The sequence below is a fragment of the Ixodes scapularis genome, unplaced genomic scaffold (genome assembly GCF_016920785.2).
Source record: "Ixodes scapularis isolate PalLabHiFi unplaced genomic scaffold, ASM1692078v2 PGA_scaffold1__304_contigs__length_218370807, whole genome shotgun sequence".
In the NCBI taxonomy this organism is placed as follows: domain Eukaryota; kingdom Metazoa; phylum Arthropoda; class Arachnida; order Ixodida; family Ixodidae; genus Ixodes; species Ixodes scapularis.
Genome location: NW_024609846.1, coordinates 122,202,002 through 122,220,487, shown reverse-complemented (window position 1 = coordinate 122,220,487; position 18,486 = coordinate 122,202,002). Strand labels below are relative to the sequence as shown.

Here is an 18,486-nt window from a genome sequence, read left to right as displayed (position 1 = left end):
CTTACATAAATATAGCCACCGGGGGAGGAGCTGTTACCTTTTCTGAATATCTTCTAAAACACTCCATCTTACACTAAAGTAAATATCTAAAAGATAACCTATGCGCGTCAAGTGATATATGAGCACGACCCACACGATTGTGTTTATGTGTTACGCTCGCTAGGGATTCAGCATTCTACTGGCATCAAAATGGGCCAACACCTCCGCAATGCGACGTCTCGAGGACGCGGCCGCACGCTTGTTTAGATCACAAACAATTCCGTTTGTTTGTCGCTAACACAATAAATAACGCATTGGAGAGCTATGTTTTTGTTTTGAAGGCGAGACTCGAACCCATAACGCTAACACTTGGGGCGTCGAGAGCACGCACGACGGAACACAAACAACCGACAGTGACGCTACCGCCACCGACGGGTCGATACTACCTGCGTCAGCTACCCGAATGGCTTGATGCTCTAAATGTTCGGACGGAAATAGATCGGGAGCACGGTTATTATTTGGCCGAAACAAATAGTGAGATATAAAATGAAAAAAAAAAAAAAGAAAGCACCAAAAAGCAGGTAATCTAACCATATAACAACTCCGAGATAAGAATATAAAAACTCATAACAAAACAGAACTTTGTGAGTGGTTGTCATTTTTATTTCAATTTTTCGTAGTCTGGGGTTTATTATAGAGTTTACAATTCAACTTCTGATGTCGAAAAAAAAAAAGAAGTGAAAGGAACTTTGTTTTATAATAGTTATCGGAGCCATATAGGACAGTTTCTAAAAATCGTTTGTAAATAATAATATTTTGGGAACTGACAACTTAGCACGTTTTCGAAGATATTCTTGGCATTTGGCGCGTTCACTGGGGAGTAGGGAAGGGCATAATAGTTTATATATCGAAATACAAATACAAAATACTTCGAAAACGTCTATTTAATTTCAAATTCAGTTACACTTTTTAGAAAAGACGAAATATAACGAGAGAATTCGATCATCTTCAAGTACGTTTACAAATGCATTGTGTCCCCATAATCTGATCCTAGCCTAAAATTTAACCTCGGGTAAATAAAGAAAAGACTAAGGTATCCAAATAAGAGTGCAGTCTACACGCGCCGAGAAAGTACTAAAAAAAAAAGTTGCCAATCACAAAGCAAAATTTGCTTGTCATAAGAAAGGCGCGTACAACATCAGGAATAACGATGTGTTTAGTGCGAGTTTAATTTTAAAGTCTTAGTTGAGACAACATAGCTTCTTCAAACAATATGTCCTTAATGCGACGTCTTGTGCTCAATCCGTGCAACTAGTTTCATGCTTTTTGCATATGACTCTCATCCCCAAAAGTGACCAAAATCGCAATTTGCTGCAAAGAACGCTATTACAAATACAAGGATTTGAAATACTAAATTTTCGGTATTTGGATACAATTGACAAATGCGTTTGTTGCGTACCATGAAATACCCAATACAAAATAATCAGCATATTTGAAACACGTAGATTTCAAATACTTGTATTTGAAATACTACTTATTCCTGACCCTGCCCGGCATAGCGCAGTTTTTAAACGTAACATCTCCGCATAAGGACTGCGCCCAGCGGCGATGTCAGAGCACCGAGCTCTGATTGGAAGGATTGGGGGCGACGCAAAGTCTAGCTTCCTTCATCTTTACCCCCCGTCTTCCTCCAATCAGAGCAAAAAAGAGCGTCGTCTGCCGCGTGCGCTAAGCCTGCAGCATTCGAACGGCAGACCCAGCGCGAGGAGCGGACGACGCCCTTGTTCGCTCCGATTGGAGGAAGACGGCGGATGGAAACAAACGAAGATGGCCTTTGCGTCTGTCCACACAATCCATCCAATCAGCGCTTGGTGTTCTGACGTCACAACCACGCTCTCATCTCCTCCTCTCCCTCAGTGTATCTCCGCATAGGTTCGGTGATGGAAGCGCAAGGCTTACGTGGGTCCGTCCTCGCCGATCGTAAATATGCCGTAGAGAAACACCAGGAATCCCACGACGGCAGCGGGCAGTAACCATCCCGTGTAAAACCCTGCGATACAAAAGAGAGTAATCGGGTGGGACGATCTCTGTACACTGCTGACCCGCTGCGTCTTTATCGGTGGAAACTGTGGAACGCAACAGATTTATTAGTGAGGGCAAACACCAACATCGCTGTTTTTACTGGTACAGTAAATGTCCCGATTATGCGGAAGGCAAGTTAGTCTGCTTCTTGTGCAGGGATTGCAGTGACGTCAGAACTCGCTGAGCTCTGATTGGTTTAGATTGGAAGGGCAGTGGGATGAACCTCAATGTTACAGCTGCCTTGAGGTCTACCCACCATGCTTCCAATCGGAGCCAATCAGAGCCCGGCGGGGTCCTGACGTCACCGCAGCCCCTGCCAAGAAGCGGACAAACTTGCGCTCCGCATTGTGACGGACAGCTCGAGAAGTGCAGTGCGGGCCCGTTCTGTTCACGCTTCCCACTTCTCGATTGGGTCCTCGGCACTCTGTTTGGCTAATGTCGCACTTTGATTGGCTGCAGAGTGATAATGAGTTGCTCGGAACTCGCCACGCCCCACGTTTATTTAGGTAATGAGCGACTATAGCGCTTTCAAGCCTAATAAAGGTATTTGAAACGTGCGACAAGACAGCGTCACGTTGCGGCTCCTAGCAGAAGCATTTCGCGTAGACATCTCGTTCGCAGCCGAACTTAGTTTCTAATCATATATCAGCTTGCCTGAGGACAGCGCTATACAAAATGTACAAAACCACAAACGGGTCTAACTCTTTTTTTTTTCTTTTTACACGAGACTCGGAAATCGAAAACATGAGCCGGTGAAAAATAGCCGCAATCATCTCAATCTTGATACGACTATACTCGATCCGCGCCAGCGTGCCAAGAGCTACGCGATAATAAGAGGAATAAAAAAAAAAATACTTCTCATCTTCGAAGATTACCACTTAGTGGTAATGTTCGATGTATTTCCGTAGAGATCTTTCCGCCAAATACACAAACGCTTCGTATATGGCATGTTCGCAGATAAATAAAAAAAAAAAAAAAAAAACACGGTGGTGCGTCGCAGTCGTTGCCGCTTACAATTGCTGGGCACATGATTGATTTCGACCTCTGTGCAACTCCTGCGGGTCGAATGACGTGGGAACAGATACAGAGAAACGTCGGACATGGATGCGCTTTCGAATGTCAAGGCGACGGACCTTTAACTCCGGATCGAGAAACGCGGCTGCTTGCAGACGCGTTCAAGACGCTGCGTAACGCGGACGATGTCGTTTCTGTAGCTTCCAAGGCGGATCGGCACACCTTTAGGTGTCGTCCGCTCAGAATAAGCGGCGGGACACAAATAAAGGTACCGAAATGTGTAAGCCTATGTGAGGCTGTAAAACTGCCATATTTATCAGCGATATCCCCTTAGACGGAGGCTGGAGTATGAAGTACACCTTTACGCAGTTTATACGGGATGCTGTTTGTGTGATAAACCTGGCACGTTTATGTTAAAAGAATTTAGCGAGATGAACTGTGCAACCTTTAATGAACCGATTTTAACTCGGAAAATGTTGGGGTTTTCTCCTTTGATAGGTATACCACGTAGAAACACATAATGTCTATAGCTTCGTAAAATGGCATGTTTTATTGACGAATACCCCATCACGTTTTGCCCGTCGGCCAAACAAATAAAAGATGAAAAAGTTTTGTGCTGACGTATTAGACAAGTTCACCTGGAGGTGCCTAGGCTACCGTACTAGGCAAATTCGCGGGAAGGTGGAAGCTGCAAAAAGAAAAAGGCTCCGAGGACCAGAGCCTCCCTCTAAAGAAAAAGTCTCCGGCTTTCACTCCCCCCCCCCCCCCCCCCCCCCCACCTCTCGGGGGTTTCGGGGCCGGCTTATTTAGCCTGCGGGAAATGGACGCGCCCGGGGTAGGTGGTGTGGCTTAGCCCGCAAATGGGTTGCGCACACAATCACTCCCCAGGGTGTGCCAGCGGCAGGTACACCCACAAGGCCGAGGGAGACACCGCCCTCTTTGAGGAATGCGGCCTCGCCTTGTATCCGGGAAGCCGCCGCCATCGCAATCCCCACGCCCTCCATGTGCTAGGCCTAGATAGGGAGAGGGGAACACGCGGTTTCTACAACATTCGTTGTGATTTGAGGCTAGCCGTTTCCACTTTGATTTTCTTATCAGGGGCCATATATGCTAGGCATTCCGGCACGTGTATTGCTATTTATTGTTTAGTGGAAGTGAGACGTTGTAGGCGTTGACCTAACTCTCTAGTGCTTCAAAGAAAAACACTCGGGCATATAAGGGCAGCTCAAAAATAGGAAACATGCCCCTGGGTGTGACAAATATCAGTTACGGGACGAAGTTTTCATTTAAACTAAACAATTAACAAATAACTCTCCCGGGCTTTAGTGTTTTAACTTGTTGAACGCAACATCTGGAATTAAAGCAAGTTCCACTCGATGCTACTTAAAGTTTAGGTATATTGCTAACTCCAGCGTATCGAAATCACGAGCAAAGCGATTCAGTGCTTAAATGGGGGCCGAGAGGAAGACGGCGACTTCGGGTCTTCTTGAGGCGCGGTGTTTCTTAACCTTCTATTGTTTATATCGCAGCATGTTAAGAGTGTTTCTTGACTCACGCGCTTAGTTTCGACTGGTGACACGGCGTCAACTTGAATCCCACCATCTATTATTATTTTGTTTAAGCAAGGGATGCCGGCTCCCATTATTGATGAGTTTCAATTTCCCAAAAAGGACAGTGAGGCATTTTATAGTTCCTTTAGTAACACGCATTACGTGCTCAACAGGAAAAAGTTCAAGATATGAAATAGTTTATTACTTTACTTCTGCATTTTGCCACCGCTGCCTACCAAACTCTGGATCAGATTCTGAGCGTGCGCCATAGCTCTCGTTTATCAAATAGAATCTGCGCACGTGCGTTACCAGTCGACTGACACGGTCAAGGCTGGTTCACACATTTAAGACGGTTGTGTTCGCATGCAACCGAAACGACCGTAACCACCAAAACACAGCAACCACCGTGACCCATAAATTGCTCCGCGAAACTACCCCTTGCATCGTTTGCCATGCTGTGTACGGCGAACACTTGTCCCTGTGACTTGGTCGTCACAGTCGTTTCGGTTGCATGCGTACGCAACCAACGCAGATGTGTTAGCCAACCTTAGCTATCGCTTGCATGAGATGGTGTCGCAAAAGCAGCGCCACCTGCGTACAGCCATGACAAGGAACTGGTTTCTGCGCATGCCCGACACCGCCACCTGCTGTGGGCTAATGCGAGCGCTTGCTCGAAAACAGGGAGTGGGACCGTAGCGGAGAGAGACGGGGGTGGAACTCACCAAGCCAGGCGAAGTAGATGCCTATCTTCTCCCCGAAGTACTCCCGTATGTGGTCCAGGGGCTGGTACTTGTACCAGCAAGACCAGCGCGCCCAGTATTCGTAGAGCACCTGCCTCCGGTTTAAACAGTGAGGCAGCACAGGGTTGGGCGGCTTCCTGTAGTCGCCCTGGTGCAGAATTCGATCGATGGCTTGTCTAAACAACCTAGTTTTTTTTTTTTTTTTTTTTTTTTTTTTTTTTTGCGCGAGTGTGTTATGAGGATAGGGCTGGGATTCACGAGAAAGGCGGCAGGGCTACGCTTGTCCGACAAATATTTCACGTGACATCGTGAAGTCACGTGACTCTGCGACAGCGTGTGACTTGACCTTATGTTTAAGTGCGTCAGGCAACATGCCACTGTTAACTTAAAGTTGAGTGACGTCACACATACACAGAACATGTGCCCAGCTCATTCGAGACATATTCTATGCGTCGAGTTTTTCAGATATGTTCGAGACACGATTAAAGGGTACTCTGTGTGATATTTTTATCTACCCCAACTAACTATATTTTCTAAGTCCCTAGCCTTTTACTTTTCGAGTAACTATTTAATAGCGCAAAATTCAGAAGTGTTTGTAAAATCGGCAAACCATTACACTCTAAAAAAAAGCCCGTGCGTCTACATTTCCGCACAACACTCGGAGAGCCAATCACCGCAACCTACGGAGGCAGGTCAGCGAATGACGACGCCAAAACATATGTTTAGACAAAAAAAAAATGCGCTCTGAGTTGTGACATTAAGCAATGAAGAGCGTCACTCCGTAAGTTGCAGTGATTGGCTCTCCGAGTGTTGTGCGGGAAAGTATACACGTGGGCTATTTTTAGAGTGTATGACGCCTAAACCAACATTCATATATTTCCACGCTTTTCAGTGCCGCGACGTCAGTGGAAGACAGTCTGGATAGTCCAGCAGGCAGTCTGAAAAATGAACTATGCCGAGCATTTGTTACGTGCTGCCAGCGCGGGTGCTGGAGCGAGCTTCCAAAGCATTCATCTGGCACCACGGAACTGCTTGTAATCACTTGAGAAGAAATCCTACAGTTCAAAGAGGAGTGATCCCCTGCCTGCGGCTGGCGTCACTCTTTGGTTGTTCCCAGTAAAAACATCTAGTTTGAGAAAAACAAATTATGAGGATTAACATTGTAAATTCGATAACTGCGCGAAGAAAAAAAAATGTTTTGGCCTAATGTTTCGGTTGTTATTTCAGCGATCTGTGTTGGTGTGTTTAGGCAATTTTGAGACAAATCGGGCGTGGGCCATGACGAAAACACCGGAGGTACCCCTTTAAATATTTGGCGAGGACTTACGTCGGAAGTGATGTCTGTTCCCCGTATATACTGATCTCGCGGTCCACTTCACTAACTCAGTAACAATGAAACAGCTGGAGCCACGATTCAGTTTCGATTTCTTCTATAGCCGCTGACAGATTAAGAGACGCAAGACTAAGCAGCATCTTATTATCGTCCCTATAGCTAATGTGATTGTGGCAGCAGCCAATAAGAACGCCGAATGTTAGATCACGAACAAAAACGTGAGCATAAACCTCGTCCTACGTTTCCTAAGCCGTCAGTTACTAAGGCAGGCAGGTACTCTCTTTCTCTCTCCCTCTCTTTCTCCAATTTAGATAAGGCGCGAATACAGACCTTTGCCACAATTTGGGAATGGCGATTTTGACAGAAAAAAAAAACTATTTTGTTTATGCCAGACTCACTTTTCTCGCTGGAAACTTCTAAAATTTGAATTTAAACATGATGTGAAGCTGTCACCTTGAAAATATGTGCGCATCCTCATGTACACCGCGAGACACAATTAACATGAACACGACAATGCCGAATTTTCGGTATTTTACTACAAAAAGGATTCTGACGAACACAAATATTTGACTGCCAAAACTGGTGCGTGCAGGATGAACGCATTTCTCTACGCCAGTAGATTTAATAACAACCGTTTAGTCGTAAGTTAACTATAAGAGATAGCTAGTTTGTGCTGACGGTATCGAGCCAAGTACAGCTAACAGCGAATAATCACAAATTTGTGTAATCCATATGTTACGCGAGAACAAATATAGAGGTCACAGTACTTAAACTAACGTTGCTATAATTTGTTACAACGTAAGAACCACAGCAGACGCCCCGCTCCAAATACACAGATCGAAAAAGCCTCACTGTGCAACTCTATAGGAACGCACCATTGTTCTGATGTCACGGAATGAAAACACCACTAGTCAGTGCTCTTCCTAATGACTGGCGCTCACGTCAACAAAGTTCTGCTTTGTTTTTAACGTCTTTTCGCTGAAAGGGCATTGAGCGGGATGTTGTTCACCGCTGGCAGAGTCTCCCCTGTAGCTTTTATGTCGCAGCAGACCAAAGACATTGCAAGTTAAACAACTTCTATTGACGCTCGTCTGCATGAACTTAATTGACATCTCCCTTCGATGTTTTTTTACCAGTTGATTGACGCGCCTCTCATATTACACAGTGTAGCTAATCTCCGAACTTGCTATTGCAAAAAAGACAACAACATTATATCACCTCGTTTAGATATTTTGTCAAATGCAATATGAAGGAGCACTTGATTGTGTTTTCATCAAGCAGCTTTTTGAAATACCTCCATGCCTACTAGATTGACTCAGTTAACTAAGTGACTTTGATTGGGACGCACCTCGTGGAGGGGAAACGCGGCCGTGTAGACTTCTTCCTCGATGAGTCTGTCGATGCCGATCTGCGCCTTGCGCCGCTTGCCGTACTGCGCTGTTTGAAGGATCTCGTACACAATACACAACCTCTGCGTGGTCGTGAAGTACTCGTCCTGGTTGTCGCTGCCCAGGAACCTGCGCAGACCAAAGGACTGCCCTTCTTCTACGCAGCTCGGTAAGGAGATGCTGAAGCATAGCCAGTTCACAGCAAAGCTGACAGGACAAGACAGCGGTCAGCGGTCTTTTACGACGCGAATGTGATCACGCTGTTTGTGGATATTCTTGCGAAGTGGCCGGTATCAGGTGATAATGGGCAAGCTATTGATTGCTGCTGCGGGCACATACCTTCCACCACCCTGTCATCTTATCGCTGAACAGAGTACAAAAGAGGGTATGTGGGCACCATATTTGTGCCATCCCCATGTACATTTGTAAAAGAAAGGCGTTTCCTACTTTCTAATTGGAAACACTTAATGTTTGAGCTGTCGTCTTCGTTTCATCCGCTCGACAGATTTTTTTTTAGAGCAGTGTGATAGAGACTTGTTAAATTCTCCTGTTATCACTAACTATACACTGCTTTAATTCTTTATATGTGAGTAATGTATTCTGCCTTTCTTCCACAGTCTAGATGCTTGTTCTTGCCTTAGGCTCATAGCTTAAATACTAAATTACATGAATGTGTATAAGAAAATACAATAATTCAAGGGTATGAAACTAAAATGCAAAGCTCCTCTCTGAAGAGTCTAAGTCATTCTTTTATCAGATTTTTAAATAATTGATAACTTCTTTTTTTACCAACAATATCATGCATACCATAGGTGTACTATCCGAGCCATTCAATTGAATACCGAAAAAAGCAACGACCACTTATTTATGACAGTTGATTGTTTGGACGTTTACGAATATGCTTTGATATAGTTTCGTTGATAGCATAAAATTGTACGTTGATCTAAATGGAATTTTGTCTCTCTTTTATTACTTTTCTAGATATCTTTATTCCGGAGAACATAACGAGAACGAATCTTTCTGTTCTTCATAATATGCATCCAACTAAAAAATAAAAAACATTTATACAAGTAGATGATAGAGCTATTATAAAACGGCAATCGCTCAAGAGAATTCAGTCGGACAATACCTGATAATAACAACAAGAAATTTGTAAGAAAATGCATCTGAAGGAAGTCCTGTAATAGCAGGTGTTCAGCCGCTGAATTCAATTTTATATGGCGGTCAGTAGAAAAAGAAAAAAATATTGGGATGCCTGTAATTTTAAACAGCCTAGAACGTAGTCTGCCTCCACGGGCGACTTGCCTCCCAGCTGTAGATGATAAATTTAGCCAGTGCAGCACAACCACTAGCCTAGGATCTTTAAAGTGCATCACGCAGTAGTGATAGACGACTACACATTGGTACGATGCTCATCCAGGTCGAAACGAGAAGAGGGGATTGAACCCAGGATCCTGGGTTCTGAAGCGCGAGCTTTCGCTCCACGTGCTCTAAGCTGGTGTGCACTAACACAATCGGCCACCGATTCCCTCTAAAAAAAGTGTGAAAGCTGCTTGTGTTTTTTGAAACCACTGAAAATTGCGAACCCATAAAGGAAAAGCAGGAGAACAGAGGTCGAGGTAAAGTGCAGTTAGTAAACCAATGAGTTATCATGCCATTCATTATATGCAAGCGAGAGAGTCTGTAGTGATTTGTTTAATCTATCAAGCGCAGAAGTCAAAGCTTCCTCCTAGTCCTACACAAATGGTGACCATTCATAAAAAGTTTAGAAGGTTATTCAAACTTGCGAAAATTGAATGACGGTTAATTCTGTCGTGTCACTCTGGAGACTTCATTCAGGCAACAATTTAGGCATAATGTATCACTTTTGTGCTGCCTATGGCAGTACGGATTACTACGTAACTTAATTAATGTGAAAAGAAAACCACACCTGTCCAGCTTGGATTTCTTGAAGGTGCAGGTGTAGTAGTCGAGAGGCTTGTTGGGGACCTCGTCGTCCATGATGTTGGGTATCCGAAGCGTTCCCAACAGGCCCGCCGACCAGTTCACGCTTGGATTTGGATGCGCCTGCGAATGAAACCGAAATATTTAGCCGCGATGAGGACACAATCTATTGCCTTGCGGGCTCCTGCATGTGTCAAAAGGAGCTCGTACAGTTGGTGTACTTGGTGAGCTCCGCGCTTAGGCAAAACACCATATACAGAAAAGTGAGTCCTCTCTGTAGAGCTGCGAAGGTCACCCTATTGTTCCTTCAGCTTTCCTTTTGTTTCGGTTTGGTCTAAATATGTATTTACACGTCCACATAATAAGTGCGAAAGATTGCGCAACCGTTCCTAATAGTAGTTTTGTTTTTCGACCCACTCGCATTCGAAGACCTCATATTCTCGTATGAAGCGCATCGGCAGTTACTTTACTGTAGTCATATTTATACTCAAACTGCATCCGCAATAATTTGATGCAGTCTATTATGTGGCTTTCTGAACCACAACTCGATACATTGAATATTAATTTTGGGTTGAAACGCATTGACCCGCGCACGATGGCACATAATTTCTTAGTAGAATGGACGATTGGTCAAGTTGGGATGAGTTCATTTTGAAAAGACAGCGTGAAGGACTACACGGGTGAACGCTTGTCCTGTATAGTCCTCCCTTTCTGTCTTCGTCTTTTTCGCGCTGTTCTTTACGATGAACACATTCCGCCCCCCCCCCCCCCCCCCCCCCCCCCCGAGTAGTTCTCCATGCCTCATATGTTTAGTTCGTCCAACCTTTGTCGTATACGTGAAACCCCAATGAGACGTTAGCGGAAGTGGTAAGCTCCATAACTTAAATGCGTTTTCAACTGCTCTTCACCCTCTCGTGGACTTCCATTGAAATACATTTTACTTAGCGCCGTGTATGACAGGAGTCGGGGTTTTAATTTTCCCTCTTCTGCGCTTACTACTCCTGCGTCTTTAAAAAATGATGCGTCGGCTGCGATTTCTCTTAGACCGACTGAGACAGGCCAGAAAGGTGATGATAAAGCTAATAACAAACATCCGTATTTCGAAAATATCGACAAATCCCCCCCCCCCCCCCCAACCAAAAAAAAAAAAAGAAGAAACATGTAAAAATAAGGAGGAAGACAATTAATAAATAAAATAAAAGCATACACGAAATTACAAAGACACGCAGGTATACATAATTAGTGTAAAAAACATTAAAAAGAAAATTTTCAAAATGTTTTCAAATCAATTTCTTATATCTCACAGTACGAAAATTATAAACAAGAACAAGAGAACTTCCTCGTCATCAAGAAAACCCAAGACAAGAGGCAAGACCCAGCGGAACAACAATAATAATATATTAAAAAAAACAAATAATCATAAATGGCTGCAAGATTTCTAGAAGTTCGTTTTAATGCCACGGTTCAGCTACCTCCTTGTTTTTCTTTTATATTGGCTTTAGGAACTAAAGCATTTTTTAGCCAATTATAGTCCTTCTTTGTTATGGCATGTTATGGCATCAGGTGGAGCAGGTAGAGAGAATCAGTTTATTTTGTTTAACTCTCACTTAAAAATTGAGTAATTGAGTGTTATTGAATATAAGAAACAGGCAACCTATATTAAAATGAGCATATGCTAACTCGGAATATGGGAGATTCGCCTTGTATCCCTACTGTCTCAAATACCAAGGGCTAAACAGTATGTGTTATCAAGTACAATAATGATTGGTTTAAATGATTAACGCAAAAGAAAGCTATGTTTCATTGCCCTTACCTGCCGACATTATTTACAAATCCATGGGTCTGCTAAAGTCCTCCAATTACCAATTCCAAATCTGACATCCAGTAAAAAATGTTTTTGCCTTCAGGCTACCCTTGTGTGCAGCAAAATAATCAACGGTGTAGTAATGCGACACACAGTGCGACCCAGTTAGTGTGAACCCAACATTCGCGTTTGCGGTGACGCACGCACCGACATACAGCGGCTCCCAAGAAACAGTTTTCGCTCGACTCGATCGGCTCCTGAGAGCATCGTATTACGATAACCGATTCATGTGCCACGTCGTCGGCGGAATATTGCCACACGCTAGCATGAGTTCTTCACAATATCCAGATTGCATAACATTGGATAATAATCTCATGGGTCACCATCGTGCTAAGGATACTGCTCTGTCGTTTGGTTGCCATATTGCATCGCGATTTTACCAGTTCATGCCACCGCGAGGTAACCGTACTCAAGAGGATATAAGAGAATTCGGCGTAAGATCATCAGAGAGGCTGCACAGGGAGACTTTACAACAGGACGGCTCCAGAATACGAAGACTGCTCCTCGTCTTCGAAACTATCTTAACTAAATAAAAAGCTAGGTTTTTTACCAACCGTTCCGGACCACTTTTACGTTAGAGTCTGAAACAATTCAAGACGCTATGAGTGGTGACCCGAACGAGTAAGCAACATCTGAACGTAAGACACTACAAGGAGTAACCCGGAGAATACGCCCCTTCTCAAGCAAGCCCATTATCCCGCCGCCCCCTCTCATCTCCGCACCGAATAGAAACTCCCGCCCCGCTCATCTCCTTCGTCTCCCGGAGGCTACTTCCACCTCCTGACCTTCCAACTCCCGGACAGAAACTCAACGACCGAACATCATCACGGTTCCTGTTCTTCATGGCCCACGACAAGGCAGTGGTGAGACCTCTTGACGAAAACGCGAATCTCGGCAAACGCTTCACGACGATCTCTGCCGCTGCCACACTCTCAAAAAAGCCCGTGCATTTTCTTTCCCGCAGGACACGCGGACAGCTAATCATTGCTGTTTGCGGAATCAGCTCAGCGAATGACAATACCAAAGCGTATGTTTAGACCAAAAAGCGAAGTCTGCGATGTTGCATTAAGCAATGCAAAACGTCACGCTTGTATTCCTTGATGCTGCATCGCAGACTTCGCTTTTTAGTCTTAAGATATGTTTCGGCATTGTCATTCGCTGAGCTGATTCCAGAAACAGCAGTGATTGGGTGTCCGCGTGTTCTGCGGGAAAGAAGACGCGCGGGCTTTTTGTAGAGTGCACCGCCCTCGCAACGCCAGCCCCCATCTTCTCCGCGGGACGCGTGAATCATTTCCGCCCCAACTTTCAGCACCACTGCCCGCGACTCCATCATCGCGCCTACCGCCTCCGTCACCATCACCGTTGGTGAGTCCCATCATCATTTTTGAGACCACGTCCTTGAATCCACCGCGCGGTGCAAGCGGCCAAGCAAGACACAGAAAGAAAGCTATCTGCATAGACATGCCGCCGCGCCTTCAAGGCTGCACCCCTCTGCGTGCAGTTTGTCGCGAGGCGCCTACAGCTCGAACACACCGCGTACTTCTACTTGAGCACGTCCACGCGGACAACCCACCGCAAGCAGGAACCCACCACAAGCGACAAACCACCGGCCATTCACCGCAATCGTCACGCTCTCTACTCAGCGCGGAATCATCTATACGGTCGACTCAACCACGCGGAGCCTCAACGCAGACACGTTACTGCGAACAATTCATTGGTGCATTCCTCACGCTAACCTCACGCGCGTGGTTCGCGCAGGAGTCCCGCAGTATGTTGTTGTTGTTGTTGAGTGTTGTTACACACGGGAAGAGGGGATGCCTGCACGTAATGTTAGCCTCCTTGGGCAGGGGCAAGACTCGCACAGGCGGGGAAAGAGGGTGAGAAAAGAAGAGAAGAGGGGTTGGGGTGTGATTTGGTCACCAATCTCTGGATGAGTAGGGTCGAATCAGGAGGCTATTTTCTTGAGGGAGAGGGGACACTGCAGAACTGTCTTCTGGAATGGAGATCACAAATTAGTCGATGACAGTTGAGACGAGAAGGCGTGGCTGGTCTAGGTGGCGGGCCGGTGGGCTAGAGGCGCGTTGCAAGTCCAGTGGCTTTGAGGTACTCAAGAAGAGATTTATAAACAAGTTTTCTTCTTCGTCGACCTCCGGTAGGAAAAAGGATTTCGTTCTTTTGAGTCACAGTTGTGCTGCCACTTAGGATGGTGGTAAAAAAGGACCGTCGAGCTTGATCGTAGTGAGAACAATTTAGGAGGACGTGGTCAAGGTCCTCTGGGACATTGCATTTGGCACAGTTGGGTGTACTAGACCTGGAGATCTTGTGAAGTGTCGTTGATGTCAAAGATGAAAGAGCGTGTTGGTGGAAATACGGGAGTCAAAGAAAGAATAAAAACACTTAAGGACAAGGACAGACAGCACAGTTCTTTCATCAGAAAGAACTGTGCTGTCTGTCCTTGTCCTTAAGTGTTTTTATTCTTTCTTTGACTCCCGTGTCGTTGATGTGTAGGCGCAGTTTGCACGAAGGCGATGGAGCAGCGTGGAATCTGATCTGGTTAGTTTTGACTCGGGGAGCGATGGAGGAGGATTCCCGCTTGCAACTTCTGTATGGGGGTGACGCATTGTGGTAATTAATTTGCACAGTCTGCGCGCTTCGCAATAACGTGGGATGAAAAGACTGGGTTCTTCTTCCTTGTGTGCCTTTGAAGCAAGGGCATCGGCGCGTTCGTTGCCGGGGATACCCATATGTGACGGAATCCATTGAAAAGCCAACTGCCACCCTCGCATACAAAGTTTTCGGGCCTTGTCGGCCACACATTGGGCCAGAAAAGGAGCTTGGTCTGAAGCTTCCAAATTGGATAACGCACTTCGAGAGTCGGAGAGAATAACAGTCTTGCAAGGATTGAGGTTGTGAAGCGCATCTAATGCCGCTGCTAGTGCAGCCAGCTCCGCTGTCGTGGACGTGGTTGCGAAGTTGAGGCGGTGTGATGCTTCGATTCCGGCATCGGGAATGACGAATGCCGCTGTAGATGTTGCAGTTGTGGGATTCGTTGACCCGTCAGTAAACACTTGGAGCCAACCATTGTACGTGCTTGTCAGTTGGTCAGCTACAAGCGACCTTCCAACAGTGGTTGAGATAGAATTCTTCTTCGGGAAATAAGGAAGCGTTTCTTCTACAATGTACGGCGGTTGGGTTATAAAAGGTGCCGGAGGAAAGTAATGGCTATTAGGAGGTCCAATTTGTAAATTAAATTCTTGTACACATCGACCTATCTGCGAATCAAACCGCTCTTCAATGTTGGACAGCAGTGATGTCGCAGATCGTGCTCCATACATACGAGTGATATGATTCATTGCTCTTATTCTTATATGCCTAGCTACTGTTTGATCCTTGGCCTCTACGAGTGTCGCCGTATTGCCCACGAAGCGTGGCAGTCCAAGGCACTGACGGAGGGCAACACGGTGAAAACGTTCGAGTGTGGTCATTTGATGAGCCTTGATTCTGATGAGAGGTAGGCTGTATAACATTCTTGAGAGGATAAGGCCACGATAGAGAATCAGAAGTCCCTGAGGAGGCAGTCCAGATTTCTGGCGATGGAAGTGACGGAGCACAGTTAATAATTTAGTGCACTGCGTTACAAGTCGTTTTATCTCGGGTCTCCATGTAACGTGGTCATCTATTTCCATCCCCAAGTATCGGTACGTTGAGACTCTCTGGATCGGTATTCCTTTAATGGTTGGCGTATTTGCAACTTTGCGGTTTGGATGTCGACCAGGGCGGTAACAGAGGAAGGCTGTTTTGCTTGTAGATAAAGTAAGTCCTAGTTCTTCTAGAGTAGAAGTCGTGCTGTCAAGAACTTTCTGAAGCCTTTTGCCGATGGTCCTTGACAGTCTGGATGGACCGACACACCAAATTGCCACATCATCGGCGTATATCGTCATGTGAACTGTTGTACTGGACGTTTCTGCGGAGTTTATGCATAGCGGAAGTTCTGCCATGGTAAGGTTAAACAGAAACGGGCTCAGTACACTTCCTTGGGGAACGCCTTGGGTCACCGACCGACGAGTGCTAAGACATTCGGCAGCTCTTACTGTTAGGCTGCGGCCAGTGAGGAACGCGGCGATATAGTCGTATGTTCTTCCACCAATTCTGTACCGTGTAAGTTGACGCAGAATAGTATGATGTGGCAGGGCATCGAAAGCTTTGCATATGTCCAAAAATATGCAGTAGACTGTTTGGTGAGTTGAACGTGCATCTTCAAGGCTCGAAACGAGATCAGCAATGGCGTCAAAGGTGCACCTCCTTCGTCGGAATCCGCAGAGTTGATCTGGCAGTGCTCCTTTGGATTCAAGCAGCCACGTACGTCTTGAAAGTACTAGTCTTTCCATTAATTTCCCGACACAACTGGTGAGAGAAATTGGCCGGTAGGATTCAATCCGATCACCGGGTTTTCCTTGCTTTCTGATAGGAACCACTACAGAGGTGAGCCATGCTGCAGGGATTTTTGCCGTTCTCCATATGTTGTTGATAGACTCCAGTAAGGCCTCTCTATGCGGGAAAGAAAGATTTCTCAGTGCTTGACACGTTACGCCGTCCGGTCCCGGAGCGGTTCGACGGCGCGAGCGTCGGAGGGCAACATCAAGTTCAGTGATGGTGAAGTCAGCGTCCATTTCTGAGCAAGGATTTGTTTTCAATGGAACTGGAGGCTTGTCCCTGTATCCCTGTGGTGGCGGAATTGGGGCAGCGAACGCATCAGCAAGAAGCTCCGCGGTTTCTTGAGTAGTGCGGCCTAGGGCTAGCGCTAATCCTGCAACGGGATGCTCGGGTTGCTTTTTATCTTTCAAGACTCTGACGATCCTCCATGCTCTCGAAATACCCGATGGGGAACCAAACGACTCACATAGTTGGTTCCACTGTAGGCGTTGGAGGCGCTTAGTATATCGTCGAAATTTGGCATCGATCTTGCGATGTTCATTCCAATCATCCAGATCGTCTGTTTTTCGGGCTCGTCGCTGCGCGCGGCGTCGAGCAGCCCTTAGGTTTAGGTACATGAGGTCGGGAACAGGCCGGGTGTATGGTACTCTAATGGTCTTTGTTGACAGCTGAATGGCTCGTGCAATCATGGCTGTTGTGTCTTCTGTCGTGCTGCCAGCTAGAGCAAAGTCCATGTGAGATCGGAATACATCCCAGTTGGTAACTCGAACCTCTCTGTAAGTTTTGTTTGTCTTTTTGGCAAACTTGCTGGTAATCATGATCGGTATATGATCACTGCCCCAGGAATCGGCCAGCACATTCCAATCTGCCAATATATCCGGGGACAGGAACGTCAGGTCTAATACACTGCGGCCAACTCCAGGTCTGATGAACGTTTCCGTACCGTCATTAAGGGCTTCTAAATGAAGTGAAGATGTCATACTATCAAGATCAAATCCTCTTCTTGTATTTTTGCGGTCACCCCATAGAGTCCCGCAGTACGCAACGCAATACGTGCCAGTTTCTCGGACACGGAACTCTGGGCACGGAGTTTGCTGCAAGCCACTCGCTGCACTCAGCTCACCGCGTTAACGTCAGCGCGAGTACGTTCAAGCGGCATTCTCACCGTAAGTCAAATCACCGCAAGCGCCTCACCGCCGGCCACACACCGCCACGTCATACCACCGCCTGCTGCCCAACCCGAGTACCACGCGGCCGACTCAACGCGGGGCCTTGGCATGGCCACGCTACTGCGGGCGACCCTCTGACATTTCTGTCGCTCCAGGCTCACGCGAGAAAACCACGCACGTGTCCCAGAGAGACTAACACACGCGATGCACGGGCTACGCCTCTGACTTTTCCCGACGGCCCACACAAGGTTCTGTAGCACCGACCGGCGCCACTCACGGTCGGCGCTCACGAAAAGAACTAAATGATTGCCGCTCATCATCGAAATCTTTATCTTTCGCATCAACTCTTCTCGTCGTCCTCCCGAAACCATCATCGCCCCGAACGTCCAGCGACCAAAGATCCAGACACGCTCCGGCCGCCACGTGCATTTGCCACAACGCCTGGGCATCGTATCTCCTCCGACACCTGCCACGTACGCCTCACTCGCTCACCCGTGGCGAGACGAAAGCCTAGGCTCGGAGAACAGCATTCTAAAAACGTTCGCCTACTCTTTGGGGTGGCTCTCCGATGCTCTCAGCTCGGCTCCTGAGAGCATCGGATTAGGATACCCGATTCAAGTTCCGCGTCGTCGGCGGAACACTGCCGCACGATTGTATTAGTTCCGCGCAATATCCAGATTACATAATATTGGATAATATCTCATGGCTCACCATCGCAACACGGATACTGCTCTATCGTCTGGTTGCCGTATTGCCTCGCGATTTGACCACTTCACGACACCGCGAGGTAACTCTACGCACGAAGGTAGAAGAGAGGCCGGCGCAAGATCATCAGGAAATAGTGCACAGGGAGACCACCACAGAACGGCACCAGACTACGAAGACTGATCTTCGTCTTGGGAACTATCTTAACTAAATAAAGAGTTGGCATTTTTACCAACCTTTCCAGACCATTTTTGAGTTCCGGTCTGGAACAACCCAGAACGCTA

General features: G+C 46.4%; 1 protein-coding gene across 1 annotated transcript in view; it reads right to left on the bottom strand.

The window, feature by feature from the left end:
* LOC8041694 (anoctamin-7) overlaps window positions 1–18,486 on the bottom strand; it is a 78,339-nt gene that overhangs the window by 28,618 nt on the left and 31,235 nt on the right. Inside the window, exons 4-7 of the mRNA XM_042290312.1 lie at window positions 10,017–10,153; window positions 8,047–8,215; window positions 5,348–5,513; window positions 1,939–2,029 (exon numbers count right to left, since the gene is read on the bottom strand). Of these exons, the coding sequence (XP_042146246.1) occupies window positions 1,939–2,029; window positions 5,348–5,513; window positions 8,047–8,215; window positions 10,017–10,153 (563 nt within the window). The remainder of the gene's footprint in view (window positions 1–1,938; window positions 2,030–5,347; window positions 5,514–8,046; window positions 8,216–10,016; window positions 10,154–18,486) is intronic.